The sequence below is a fragment of the Galeopterus variegatus genome, unplaced genomic scaffold (genome assembly GCF_000696425.1).
Source record: "Galeopterus variegatus unplaced genomic scaffold, G_variegatus-3.0.2 Scaffold881, whole genome shotgun sequence".
Lineage (NCBI taxonomy): Eukaryota > Metazoa > Chordata > Mammalia > Dermoptera > Cynocephalidae > Galeopterus > Galeopterus variegatus.
In genome coordinates, this window is record NW_007726992.1 from 295,291 (window position 1) to 308,660 (window position 13,370).

Below are 13,370 nucleotides of genomic sequence, written 5' to 3' on the forward strand. Positions count from 1 at the left end.
CATTTGCCTAATTCCACACTATGATTCACAATTGATTACATATATGTTTGTCTTCCCTGTTCTCCAAGTACAGAACTGTTTAAAAACTAAATCTATTTCATATAGAAGATTGAGCTTATAGTGAGATTTGTAAGCTCTTTCCTAGGTTTCTGGAGTATTTGGGTAATTATTGCATACATTAATTACTAAGCTGTTTTAAAATTGAATACACGAAGGCCACAAAATTTGTTTTAGACTACCCTTTGAATGGATTGAAAGCCAAATTTGTCTTTTTTAAATATTACTTTAATAGATTAAAACATTAAGAGAAATATTTTTAAGAATCAGCTGACATAAAAGGGTTAGAAAGCTATACTAGTATTTTAAAGGGCTTATTATGATAGTTAAATTTATTTCTAGCCAAATAAAGTTTTGGGTGTGGTTTTCTGTACAGCTTTCTGCCTAGCTTCAAAAATAAGCTTGTTCTACTTAAATGTTAATTAATTTTTATAAGTACCTGACAACTAATGGGATATTCCATTGAAGCATTTTATTAAAGGAAGTAAAGTTAATTCAATAAACATGTTAGTGGTGTTATAGATACATTAGCTCTTAATTATCTGTATTGATAGGGGTTAGAAGTTGACCGAGTTCCCAAATGTTCAAGACATTAACTGTGTCCTTGGTACCTTTTCTTGAGGCTTTTGTTTTTTTGTTGTTGTTTTTTTTCACACTGGCCAGTATGGGGAACCGAACCCTTGACTTCATGGTACAAGGCCACAGTCTAACCAACTGATCTAACTGGCCAGCCTCTTGAGGCTTTTGAATTTTTAGTAAGTCTTAAACTTACTACAAGCTGACATTGGAAAGGCCTGGTGGGAACGTGACTCACAGGTTAGAATTTCCAGCCTTGCCACCTATGTCAAGACTGGCTTCCTAGTTAAGCAGTCTGGTCAAGTAGATGAATAAAACTGATTGATAAATGGCTTATACATATAGTATTTATATAATGTAATACCTCAGGTCTATAGCTGTAAACATTTAAGGTTTATAACTGTATAGTTATGATTTTGTGATAAGTGTTTACCTTCTAGATTATTGACAAAAGCAAGAGAGACCCAACAGAAGAAATTGAAATTCTTCTTCGTTATGGGCAGCATCCAAACATTATTACTCTAAAGGATGTAAGTAGATTCTTTAATGTGGATCATTTGAATCAGCTATCTAACTCACATTTGGAATATTTTCAAATATCATGTGGTAGACAAAGAACTTGATATACTGACTTTAAAAAAGGAGATTTGAGAGCAGCATTATAACATTATCTCATTTATAAAGAAAAATGTTTATATAGTTAATTTTTCTACTTTTGCTTTAAGAAGAAAATTATTTCTGACATTATTGCTTTTAATCTGCATTTACTTGCATTTACTTGAACATTTACCCAAATGTTCAGTATTATTACTATTTTTTTTCTTTTCTGGTGGCTGGCCAATATAGAGATCTGAACCCTTGACCTTGGTGTTTTAACACTGCACTCTAACCAACTGAGCTAACCAGCCAGCCCTCAATATTAATATTACTATTAATATTCAGTATTGACTAGTCTCACTCTCCACGGACTCCCCAAACTGTCTTCCACATTACTGCCAGAGAGATCTAACACACATATCTGCCCATGTTGCTTACCTGCCTACAGTTCATGCTCCCCAGCCCCTCGAGCCCCTGCCTTCCTCTGTAGTAGTTTTTACCTTTCCTCATACACCCTTGCTCCAGCCATGCTCTGGTGTGTACAGGTTTTTGAGTATGCCTCATTTTCTCATGCTGTTTTGTCTTTGAATTTATCATTCCTCTAGTCGAGAACACCATTTCCCCTCTTCTTTGCCTGGCTGACTACCACACACATCTAAGATTTTGCTAAGGCACTGCTTCCTCCAGGAAGCCTGCCCTACCCATCACCACCCCCAGGACAAGTGAGATATCCTTTCCCTGGGCTGTCATGATACCCTGCTACCTATATTTCTTGTGGCTTCTATTATAACAGAGTATTGATAGAGGGTATGAACTCCCCAGGTAGTATTAAGTCCTCTCTTGCTGATGGTGCTCATGTAGACTCAACAGCCATATGTGAGTGTTGTCAGAACTCCAATTTCCTCATATTATTTTATTACTGCTCATTGTTAGAGAATGTTAACTTAGTCACATTAAAATGTGAAGCTGTTTAACTTAAGTGATTTTAATTAACATAGTCTCTTAAGACTACAACCAAGAAAATTAGAAAGTGTAGAAAACACTTTTTCTCAGCCTTGCCTTGGAAACGCCCTAACTTGTCACTTTTTTTTTTTATTACATCTTAATTCTTTCTTTCACTTCAAATTCCAAAGTCTAAAAATTTCCCCAGACTTTTATTACAGCATCACCAACACTTTTTACTCTTTTTTATGTCTGTTTCTCCCTACTAGAGTAAAAACTTTGAGGGCAGGTACCTTGTTTTCTCCATATTTTGGACCCCGGCACTTGTATGGTACCTAGTACCTCCTATGGAGCTAAATAAAGTTTTCCAGTAGCTCTGTGGTAAGGAGAAAATAAAAAAGACTGGTTTAATAAAGGGATTATCTCAGTTAGAGATTGCCCAGGGTACAAATCCAAAATTCCAGTGATCTTTCTATTTCTGCATTGGGAATTCACTTTTATGCTTCTGTGTGGTTCTATGGAATTTCTCTTTGCTACTTAATCTCCCTACATAATTCTTGGCTTCAACTTGTCTTTCAGTTTAATCAGAACCAGAATAATTCATTTGTTCTGTGTATATAAATACAGAAGGTCTGCTATTGCAGAATTTCCAGGAAAATCACAGGAGTGTGTCTTTGTACCAGTTTCTGCCATCGTCAGTAGATAGAAAAGAGATCAAGAAGAGCAAAAGTTCAACGTCCTTTTGTATATGATGCCCATAGTTACTTTGATTGCCATGAACGAAGTTTCACAGAAGGAAGTTACAGGATGCTTTTCTGACATTGTCCCATCAATTCCTGTTTTAATATTCTTTTTTTTAATTGAAACATATTGATTGTACGTGTTTATGGGGTACAGAGTTACATTTCAGTAATGTGTACAATGTGTGATGATCAAATCAGAGTAATTAGCCTATTCATCACTGTAAAACTTTATCATTTCTTTGTGATGTGAACATTTGATGTCCTCTTTTCTAGACATTTGATAACATGCAGTACTTATTTTAACATTAAGTGTATAAAATTGTTTGCAAATTTCGTATCTCCATTGGTTCTGACAAGTAAAATTTTTCTTGAACATAAAATGAGTTTTAATTTCTCTTTAATATGCTAAACTTTGGGGCACACGTAAAGCTTCAAATAATTTTTTATATTTTGATGTTGAATTTTATAGGTATATGATGATGGAAAATATGTGTATGTGGTAACAGAACTTATGAAAGGGGGTGAATTGCTGGATAAAATTCTTAGACAGAAATTTTTTTCTGAACGAGAGGCCAGTGCTGTCCTGTTTACTATAACCAAAACTGTTGAGTATCTTCATGCACAAGGGGTAAGTCTTTTTAACATTATATATATACATGTGCGTGAATACACACACACATCTTTTTTCTTACTTTTTCTTTCTTAATGTCTGAGCCAAAATTATAAAGATAGAAGTTTCTTTATGCATGTAATGGAAAGTAACTACTATTAGCTTAATTATCCTACTGGTTTTCCTCTAGACAAACTTCTCCCACTGAGCTTAAAGTGCTATTTTGAAATCTTAGCTTGTTTATATTAAATTGTTATACTTTCCAAAACAAATGAGTGAGATTTCCTGACCTGGAAAACATAGCCTCATTTCTGCTAGGCCACTCTATACCCTTGAAAACAGGCCCACTTCAAGTTAGAAGCAGAACCAGGGAGAATCCTGGTTTCTATTTACATGTAAAAGGAAATTCTAAAAATGAATGAGGCCAAGTAGTCACCTGGCTTCTGGGTGGTGGGTGCTCTCCTCATTTCTTCCTGCATACAGATTTTTAGTAAACAGCAAAAAATATATATCTTTTAGAAGAAAGGAAGTCTGGGAGGGAAAAGGGGAAAGGAGAAAATGGGGGGCAGGAAGGAGGAAAGTAGAACAGCAGAGGAATGAAGAAGGATGGAAAGCAAGAAAAAAAATAAAAGATTACTTTTTTTTCTTTTTAAAATTTTTTAAATTGACAAATAAAAATTATATATATATATGAGGGTACTTCAAAAAGTTTGTGGAAAAAATAGAATTGATAATACAAATCTTTCCATGAACTTTTTGAAGTACCCTTGTATTTTTGGTATACAACATGATGTTTTGATAAATGTATACAAAGGGGATTAAGGAGTTCATTTTCAATGCATTCTTTTCTCTTTTCGTTTGCCTTTGCCTCTAAAAGCTAACAAGTGGAATGTGTTAATTCTAGAGCTTCCTGACTTCTAGCTTGTCAAGTTTGCCTAGTACTGTACCTTGAAATCAGTAGAACTCAATATTCACTGAAGAATTTATGACCTTGAAGTCGTCTAAATCTTCCGTGTTCTTTTCCCAATGCTTCAGCAGTAATTAATTATTAAAATTGTTAGAGAAGTAACGTTCTGGACGTTAGGAACTAAAACTAAGATGATTGACTAGAATATAGACTCAATTTGGTGATGGAAGAAACACTTAAGTTTAAAAAAGAGTGTCAGAGAAGCTTATGATAAAAGAAGTATTCAAGTAGGTCATTAAAGGAGGAAAATAATACAAAGCTCTAAAGAAAATGTATCTTTTTGCGTGTGACATCTTCACTTGTAAGTCAGATAGGCAATACTTAAAACCAAGTCTGTTTTGTTTTTTTTTTTAATTCATTTTTACACCTGAATGCCATGCCTGTTCCATTTAGTCTCCCAGCTCTTATTTGTTGTGTACATACCTGTACACGCTGTTCCCTCTACTTAGAATGACCTTCCCCCATTGTTCTTATGGCTTGTTCATTCTGTTCTTCAGGTCTTGGATCAGATGTTGCCTCCTCTAGAGACCCTCCCTGACCACGCTATTTAAAGTGACGTTCCCAGTTATGCCCCATCTTTCAATCTGTCTATTCTTTGCCTTCCTTACTACTGTAAGCTTCTATCATGGAAAGGCCAGGATCTTATGGGTCTCGTTCACCACAATATTTGCAAGTCCTTATATAATACCCTGCCACATGATAGGCACTCAATAAATATTTTTAAATGAGCGAATAACCTGGAGATAAATATTATTGGTATTTGCATTTCTCCTTAACCTGATTACCCAATTGGACAGAGAGGGGGGAGGAGGTAAGTAATATTCTTTCTTCTTCCTTCTGCTTGCCCCAGGTCTATGTTACAGATTTATACGTATATTGTCAGCTTTTCTATTGTTGGGATAATTTAAACGTCAGCACTCATCATCTTGTTAAGTGCATTACTTGATGGTTTGTGAATAAAGAACTTTTCATAACGGAAATGTAATGTTAATGTAATTCTTTAATTTGTATTTCAATTAGGTGGTTCACAGAGACTTGAAACCTAGCAACATTCTTTATGTGGATGAATCTGGTAATCCGGAATCTATTCGGATTTGCGATTTTGGCTTTGCGAAACAGCTGAGAGCAGAAAATGGTCTTCTCATGACTCCTTGTTATACTGCAAATTTTGTTGCCCCAGAGGTAATTGTGAGAGAGTTTGCTTACAGTACTTCAAAACATTTAAAAACTTGTTTGTTGTGTTTAATATAGAATAGTTAATAATTGTTTAATTGAAGAGTTATGAAAAAATAATCAGGATAAAATGCTAGTCCTTTATTTCCCTGTTTAATGCTTCAATGACATCTGATTGCCTACAATAGAAACATCTAAATTCCATAGCGAGATATTATAAAATCCTTTCAATCTCTGTAGTATCCTTTACTTGAAGTTCTGGCCACACTGAACTCCTTGCTTATGACTAAACCTGCTCTGCTCTCTTGCCTCTGCCCTTTGAATGTTTTCTGCCCTCCCCACCTCCTCCCTCTGTCTACTAAATTCTTACTTATAGGTCCAGTACAAATGGCCTGCCACCTAGCCTTCCCTCTCTCCCCACATCAAGAATAAATTGCTTCCTCGTCTTTATACCCTTAGCACTTCAGACACGATTTTGTTATCATACTTATCATGTTGAGTTGTTAACTATTTATATGTGTTTCCCTTGCCAGATTCCGATTTTTTAAATCACAGGTTTGTTTGTATTTGTCATAGCACATGCACATGGTAATAGTTGGTGATTATTAAATGCTTGAGTGAATCAAATTCTATGCTTATATATGTACTATTTTATACTTTATCATTTGTACTAGGTTATGTGTGTTCTTAAAAGTATTGTTTTTTGTAACCATTTCTATAGCCCCACACAAAATATAAATTTGTTAAAATAAGAAACTTGTCTTCAGTTTGTTTTATATTTCTCCATGTGCCTACAGTGACACTCAAGAAATGTTCTTTCAAATACCAGTTAAATTTATATATGTGTGTGTGAATTATTAGTAGTAGAGTACTCTAGAATAGGATTAATATATTTGCTAATCATGCTCTGTTGAAGTTTTTCTTATATGCATTGATTTGGGGGCTATAATTCATTTCGCAGTTTATCCAAATATATATATAAAATAGTGGTATGGCAATACTAATTTTTTACTTTTTCTAGGTTTTGAAACGACAAGGCTATGATGCTGCTTGTGATATATGGAGTCTTGGTGTCCTCCTCTATACAATGCTTACTGGGTGAGTATGTACCATATGTTGTAAGCATTCATTAATATTTTGCTTAAATTATCTAGGTTTCTTTTTTTAATTCCTGTGTTATAATATCTTTCTTTCCAAGTTTTCTCATGCTATCTAATATATACAGTCCTGTGATAATACCACATTTATAGCTATATCAGTAGTGATTTTCTATAATGTACTATTTATTAATGTCTTGAGGTCTTAAATTGACTTCCCATCCCTTTTTTGTACTATTGTTATGCCATAAATGTATACTATTTTAAAATATTTTATTCTATAGTGTGTCATATCTTAAAATATTTATATTATTGTGTATCAAGTCTAATTAGTATTTTATAACCTGTACCTTGACCTGGTGCCGTAAGTGGCTTCATTTTATTGATTTTTTTACATTTTGGTAGATTTCAGTAAAGTATTCCATTAACCAAATTACTCAGAGTACTTTTGGACATTGTAAATAAAAGTGAATAAAAAGATTACCAGCCAAAAAAGGAATTTTATTAACATTTTAATTTTATTGTAAATTAGTTATACTCCATTTGCAAATGGTCCTGATGATACGCCAGAGGAAATATTGGCACGAATAGGGAGCGGAAAATTCTCACTCAGTGGTGGTTACTGGAATTCTGTTTCAGACACGGCAAAGGTAAGTATGGATTTCTATTACAAGCTTTTGAGAAAATAATTTTTCATAATCCATGGTGAGAAAAAATATTATCAGAAACTTTTTTTTATAAAGTAGTATGTTTAAGTGTTACCAAATAACTTGAACTAATAAATGGACCAATTATTTGTTTCTTTCCCAGAAGACATTGGTTTGGCCTTATTATCTATACCTCTAAAGCTATTTCTTACTGACGAACATGATAAATAGTAATGGTGGTAGTCTTTGTGATTTGTCTTTTTGCTGTGTGCCTCACACTGCACTTTACCTAAATTATTTCCTGTCATGTAATTCTTATAACAACCCTGTAAAATAGGTGGTAATGTCCTCATTTCACAGAAGGAAACCAAGGCCCAGAATTTTAGTGTGAATTTGTTCATGGTTACATACTAGGTATGTGTGGGCGCTTCAAACTAAATATCTGATTCCAGAGCCCTCATTCCCTAGAATAATTACACCATATTATATTTTTTATTTATATTATGAAGAAAGGGGTCTCATCTTTTTCACAATAAGTAATAGCATAGTTGTACAGCATCTGCTTGAAATCAATTTGAAAAGCCCTTTTTAGTGGATGATCTGCCATCCCCTGAATAACACTGAGTTGCTTTCCAACTCTGCTCTAATTTCACTTTATTTATAGAAAATTCTTTTTTTTAAAAAGAAGAGTAAAGTTTTTCACTTCAAAATAAGAAAAACATAGAGGAGATAAAGAAGTATATATTGGTAAAAGTGCTTACTGATTTTTATTAGGGGTAGAAGGTTAAGTTGAGGTAACTGTATAAGTAAATGGAGCACATCAAAAATTTATACAGACTGTTTTGGCATCATGAAGCCTCAGTTAACTAGTTTAATGTCTGTGTAGATAATACTTGGTTTTATAACTGCATTTAAAATAAAATGTTAGCCATTACCTTTTTCTAACAGTAAAATTTCTTAAACCAGGTAATTCATTTTTCTGGGTGTTTCCTTTGTAATTTCGTTATTGAGCCCCTACAGCCCTACAATGTGCTTAATAAATAAAGGCCCTAGAGATAATACATGTAACAAAGATAGAGTTTCTGATCTCAGTCTAGTCTCACAGTCTAGTTCACAGACAGCCAGACATGCGTGGTACAGTGTTACATGTGCTGTAACAGTGGTAGTTTTTATGCTAAAGAAGTTCGTAGATGACTCTCGGTCAGAAGGATTTCAGGCAAAGCTTTCCAGAAGCAGTGAAGGAGATTGCCAGGCAGATTTGAGAAGCAGAAGGATGTAGTCCATCCCAAGTTGAGGGAGCAGCATGTGCATATAGTTGTTGATGATAGCACGGGAATGGCAGAATGCCTCCAGGTAGGTCATTGAATGTGACTAGTGCTGATGTACACAGACCAGCAAAGGCTTTGTGGCTTGTGCTCAAGATTGTGGGCTCACTCTGGGTATTGTGGAACTGTTAAAAAATATGACGCAGTACAGTGATGAGATTTTCCTTTTTAAAGTGCACTCCCTGGAGCAGTAATTCTCGTCCTTGGAGTCTACCACAAATTTTGTCATGATCAGTTGTAAGGTTATGTTACCAGTAACAAACTATCAGAACTTACACATTATTTGCCTTTTTAATAAGTCAAAGCGAGTTGAGGTTATCTCTATAATTTTCTTCTCATTCACTTGCATTCCAGTATGGTTTTTTGGTGAGAGAAAGAGACGGGTGAGGATGGAAACACACATAGAGCACCAAAAATTGCATCTAACTCACAGCCTGTCTTACCGATTCCACATTATTAATAGTAAACTTTGCTATTATGTCCAGTTAAGACTTGTGATTACAAGCATGGTGTAATACCATGATTACCCACAAAATGGAAGGGAGGGGTCTATCAATCTGTGTGTGTCCTCTCAAGAGCAAGTTGCACATGTGAATGTTGTCAGTCATTTGAGCCATATGTGTCTTACGTGGCTTTGAGAAGAACAGAACCATAGCTGCAATTTACTAAGCATTTATGTGCCAAGTACTGTGCTAACACTTTTACCTGCATTGTTTCATTCAGTCCTCAGTGACCTAATATTAGGGACATTACTTGTAAAGTTTTGCAATATTTCAGGTCATGAATGATGAGGACCTAAACTAGAGCAGTTGTAATGGAATTTGAGCCAACTGGAAGAGAAATTTAGGAGGCAGAATAGACTTGGTGGTTTATTGGACATAAGAAATGAAGGAGAAGGCATTTATCAAGCATGCAGTCCACATGGGGGGTGGAGATGGTCTTCACCGAGATGTGGAATACAAAAGAAGTAGTTTCGAAAGGAACAGTGGTTGCAAATTTGGACATTATGAATTTGAGATGCTTATGTGATATAATTAAGAGATGTATGTACATTAGGTAATGGGTTATATGGATATAGATCTTAGGAAAGAAGTCTGGGGTAGAGCTTGAAGTTAGGAGTTGTCATTATCTATAGTAGCTAAAGCCAGGAGTATGAATGAGATTATCTGAGTAGAGTGGTAAGAGATCCAAGAAGGGAATTCAAAGGAGCACCACCATTTAAAGAGAAAGCTTAGGAGTAGCTGTTCAAGGAGTAACAGTAGGAGAAGAAGTAGTTCAAAGTGATTTGATTAAAACTATAATAGAGTTCTGTTGTGCCCCTGGGCAGTTTTACAACCTTTTATGCATTTTAAGCACTTTAATCCCTTGCAGAATTTGAAATGGGAGGTCCCTAATTTTTTCACTTTTTATTTCTTTTTTTTTTTTTTTTTTTTTCCTTTTTGTCTTTTTTCGTGTCCGGCAACGGATCGCAACCCTCAGTGTCGCGCCCGTACCGGACCGAGACCGGCAACGGGATCGCAACCCTCGGTGCTGCGCCCACACCTCGCTCAGCCAGTGAGCGGGAACCGGTCTGTATGTGGGATCCGAACCCTCGGCGGGAGCGCCACTGCAGCGGCGCACTGTAGCAGTGCGCCACCGGGCCGCCCCGGTAAGGGGATCTTAACCCTTGACTTGGTGTTGTCAGCACCACACTCAGCCAGTGAGCGAACCGGCCATCCCTATGTGGGATCTGAACCTGGGGCCTTGGTGTTATTAGCACTGCACTCTACCGAGTGAGCCACGGGCCGGCCCTTCACTTTTTATTTCTAATTCTGTTCAGTAGCTTAGTCCTATTTTTAGCTGTTAATGATAACTAAAAGTAAGAAACTGTAAATGTCTGTTGGCAGAGGAGTGCTTGGAGCAACATCTCCCCAGTTTCCAATATGTAGTCAACCACCAGGTCTGTCAGTTCTTTCTCCCAAATCCCTCAATTCCATCCATTTTTCTCTCTCTTTTATATTCCTCCCTGAAGCTGTCATCTTTCACCAGTCTCCAAATTGGAGTCTCAAGGCTTGGCCCCTCCAATCCACTTTCCTCCACACACAGTGAATGTGACCTCTTTGAGGTACAAACTTGACCACATCACTCCCTTGTTTTAAATGCTTGATTGCCTCCAGAATAAGTCCACATTTGCTAATATGGCTTGCAGTGGCTTTCCTGGTCTAGTCCCTTCTCACCTCTCTCACTTTATCTGCTGCCACATTCTCCTTGACAATAAATTTATGCTGCACCACATTGTATTCCTGCCAGTTCCTTAATTGTGACATGTTCTCTTGCACCTTAGAGCTTTCCTCCAAATGCACTCTATTCTATCTACCTGAAACGCTCTGTTTCCCCCTTCCCTTCTCTAATCCAACTCCTGCTTATCCTTCAGGTCTCACCTTCCTCTTAAGTAGTCACTTCTAAGCCACCCCACTCACTTTAGGTCAGGTGTCTCTATATCATCCTCTAGCTATACTTTATATTTGTTCATCCCATCAGAGAACTTCTTATTTGCTTTGTAATTGATTCTCTCTCTCTCTCTCTCTCTCTCTCTCTCTCTCTCTCTCTCTCTCTACTGAAGGTTTCATGAAGCCAAAGTTCATTTCTGTCTTATTCACTAACTACTCAGTGCTTAGCAGAATGCCTGCCCTTTAATGGATAGTCAATAGATATATTTGAATGAAAAATTAAACAAGCGGTAGATGGGAGGAGACCGTGTTCACCAAGTCTTCCTATCAGAAATTCACTGACCAGGGCCGGCCCGTGGCTCACTTGGGAGAGTGCGGTGCTGATAACACCAAGGCCACAGTTTCAGATCCCTATATAGGGATGGCCGGTTAGCTCACTTCAGAGAGCATGGTGCTGACAACACCAGGTCAAGGGTTAAGATCCCCATACCGGTCATCTTTTAAAAAAAAAAAAGAAAGAAAGAAAGAAATTCACTGACCATCTTGTACAGACCCCCACTCCAGAGTCTCCATGCAGAGGACCCAGGCTCCAGCCATGGCTACAGCATAGGGTTTTTATACAAGGAAAAATAAAGTTAATTAATTAAGCCTATTTAAAAAAGATGGCTTTTATAAATGATAATTACATTATCATTTTGAAGAATGTAAAACCATTATATGGATCTATATTCCATGCATAGGAAAGCGTTTGGATTGATAGGCAGTGTTAAAAGTAATTGTTTCTATAAGAGTGGGATTATGGGTGTTCTTCATGTTCTTTTGCTTCTATTTTCTGATTTTTCTGTAATGTCGGTGAGTTGCTTTTGAAGTAGAAAAATAAAGTGAAAAGAACTCTGCAATTGTGTGTGTGGGGGGGTGCATTTAGAGCCCTCCAATTAAATTCCTATTATTGGACATTTATGTTCTGCTTTTCAGTATTACCAGCAGCACAAAAAGAGTCGTAAGTAGCTGAAAATTACTTAGAAATGAACCTACAAAGGGCCGAGCCTGTGGCGCACTCGGGAGGGTGCAGCACTGGGAGCACGGCAGCACTCCCGCCACAGGTTCGGATCCTATATAGGGATGACCGGTGCGCTCACAGCACTCACTGGCTGAGCGCAGTGCAGCCGGTCTCAAAAAGGACAAAAAAAAAAAAAAAATGAACCTACAAAAATGTAGGAAACTTAGAAAATCTGAGGGAAAAAGGAGCCAGAGTGCTTAAAGATACATAGAATGTGGTAAATTGACCCTTTACAATGCACTGAAATTACTTTTATTCAGGGGGAGAAAACAGAGACTAGGGTTTTGGTTTTTTTCCCAAATTATTAACCAAATTGCCTTGAGCCCAAAGGGCTGCTACCAGGAAAAAATAGTGTCATAGAAGCTGAGGAAGAATGCTCAACAGTATCAAGTGCCATAGAAAAAGAAGCAAAAAGAAGCACCAAAAAAAAAAAAAAAAGGTTTTTGCTTGTTTTATTCTTCCCATTACAGGACCTTGTGTCAAAGATGCTTCATGTAGACCCGCATCAGAGACTGACCGCTGCTCTTGTGCTCAGACATCCTTGGATCGTCCACTGGGACCAACTGCCCCAATACCAACTAAACAGACAGGATGCGCCACATCTAGTAAAGGTGAGTGGCCCATTCAGTCACTGTTTTCTGCTGTCCTCCAGGAGAGACAGGGCCAGCTGAGACTCTGAGAAGTCTTCACTGTGCCCCTAGCACCTTTCCCTTTCAGCCTGTGTCCAGTTCTGGTGTGGTGTTCTTTTACAGTGGGTGACTTAGAAAAGAAAAAGTCAACATGTTCTCACTTATAACTGGGTGCTAAGAAAAAAGGAAAGAAAGAAAAAAAAGACCACAACAATTCATTGAACTTGCAGAAGGAGAGAACAAAACCTAAGGTTACAAGGGAGGGAGGGTGTTTGAGGAGGGGCAGGTTGGGTAAAGGTCATAAAGAAAAATCATGATTTGTAATAATGAATATGCTAATAATGATTTAAAAAGAAAATAAAAAATAAATACTAGAGCCATTAAAAAAAAAAGCTATCCAATATTATCTTATATGTACTCACTGTGTTTTAAATTAATAATCACTGGGCCGGCCCGGTGGCGCACTGCTGCAGTGCACCGCTTGGGAGCGCGGTGGCGCTCCCGCCGAGGGTTCGGAT

The 13,370-nt window shown here is 37.0% G+C and overlaps 1 protein-coding gene across 1 annotated transcript in view; it reads left to right on the plus strand.

Moving 5' to 3' along the window:
* RPS6KA3 (ribosomal protein S6 kinase, 90kDa, polypeptide 3) overlaps positions 1-13,370 on the plus strand; it is a 91,777-nt gene that overhangs the window by 76,326 nt on the left and 2,081 nt on the right. Inside the window, exons 18-23 of the mRNA XM_008573133.1 lie at positions 1,074-1,163; positions 3,385-3,543; positions 5,513-5,674; positions 6,687-6,763; positions 7,295-7,412; positions 12,694-12,834. Of these exons, the coding sequence (XP_008571355.1) occupies positions 1,074-1,163; positions 3,385-3,543; positions 5,513-5,674; positions 6,687-6,763; positions 7,295-7,412; positions 12,694-12,834 (747 nt within the window). The remainder of the gene's footprint in view (positions 1-1,073; positions 1,164-3,384; positions 3,544-5,512; positions 5,675-6,686; positions 6,764-7,294; positions 7,413-12,693; positions 12,835-13,370) is intronic.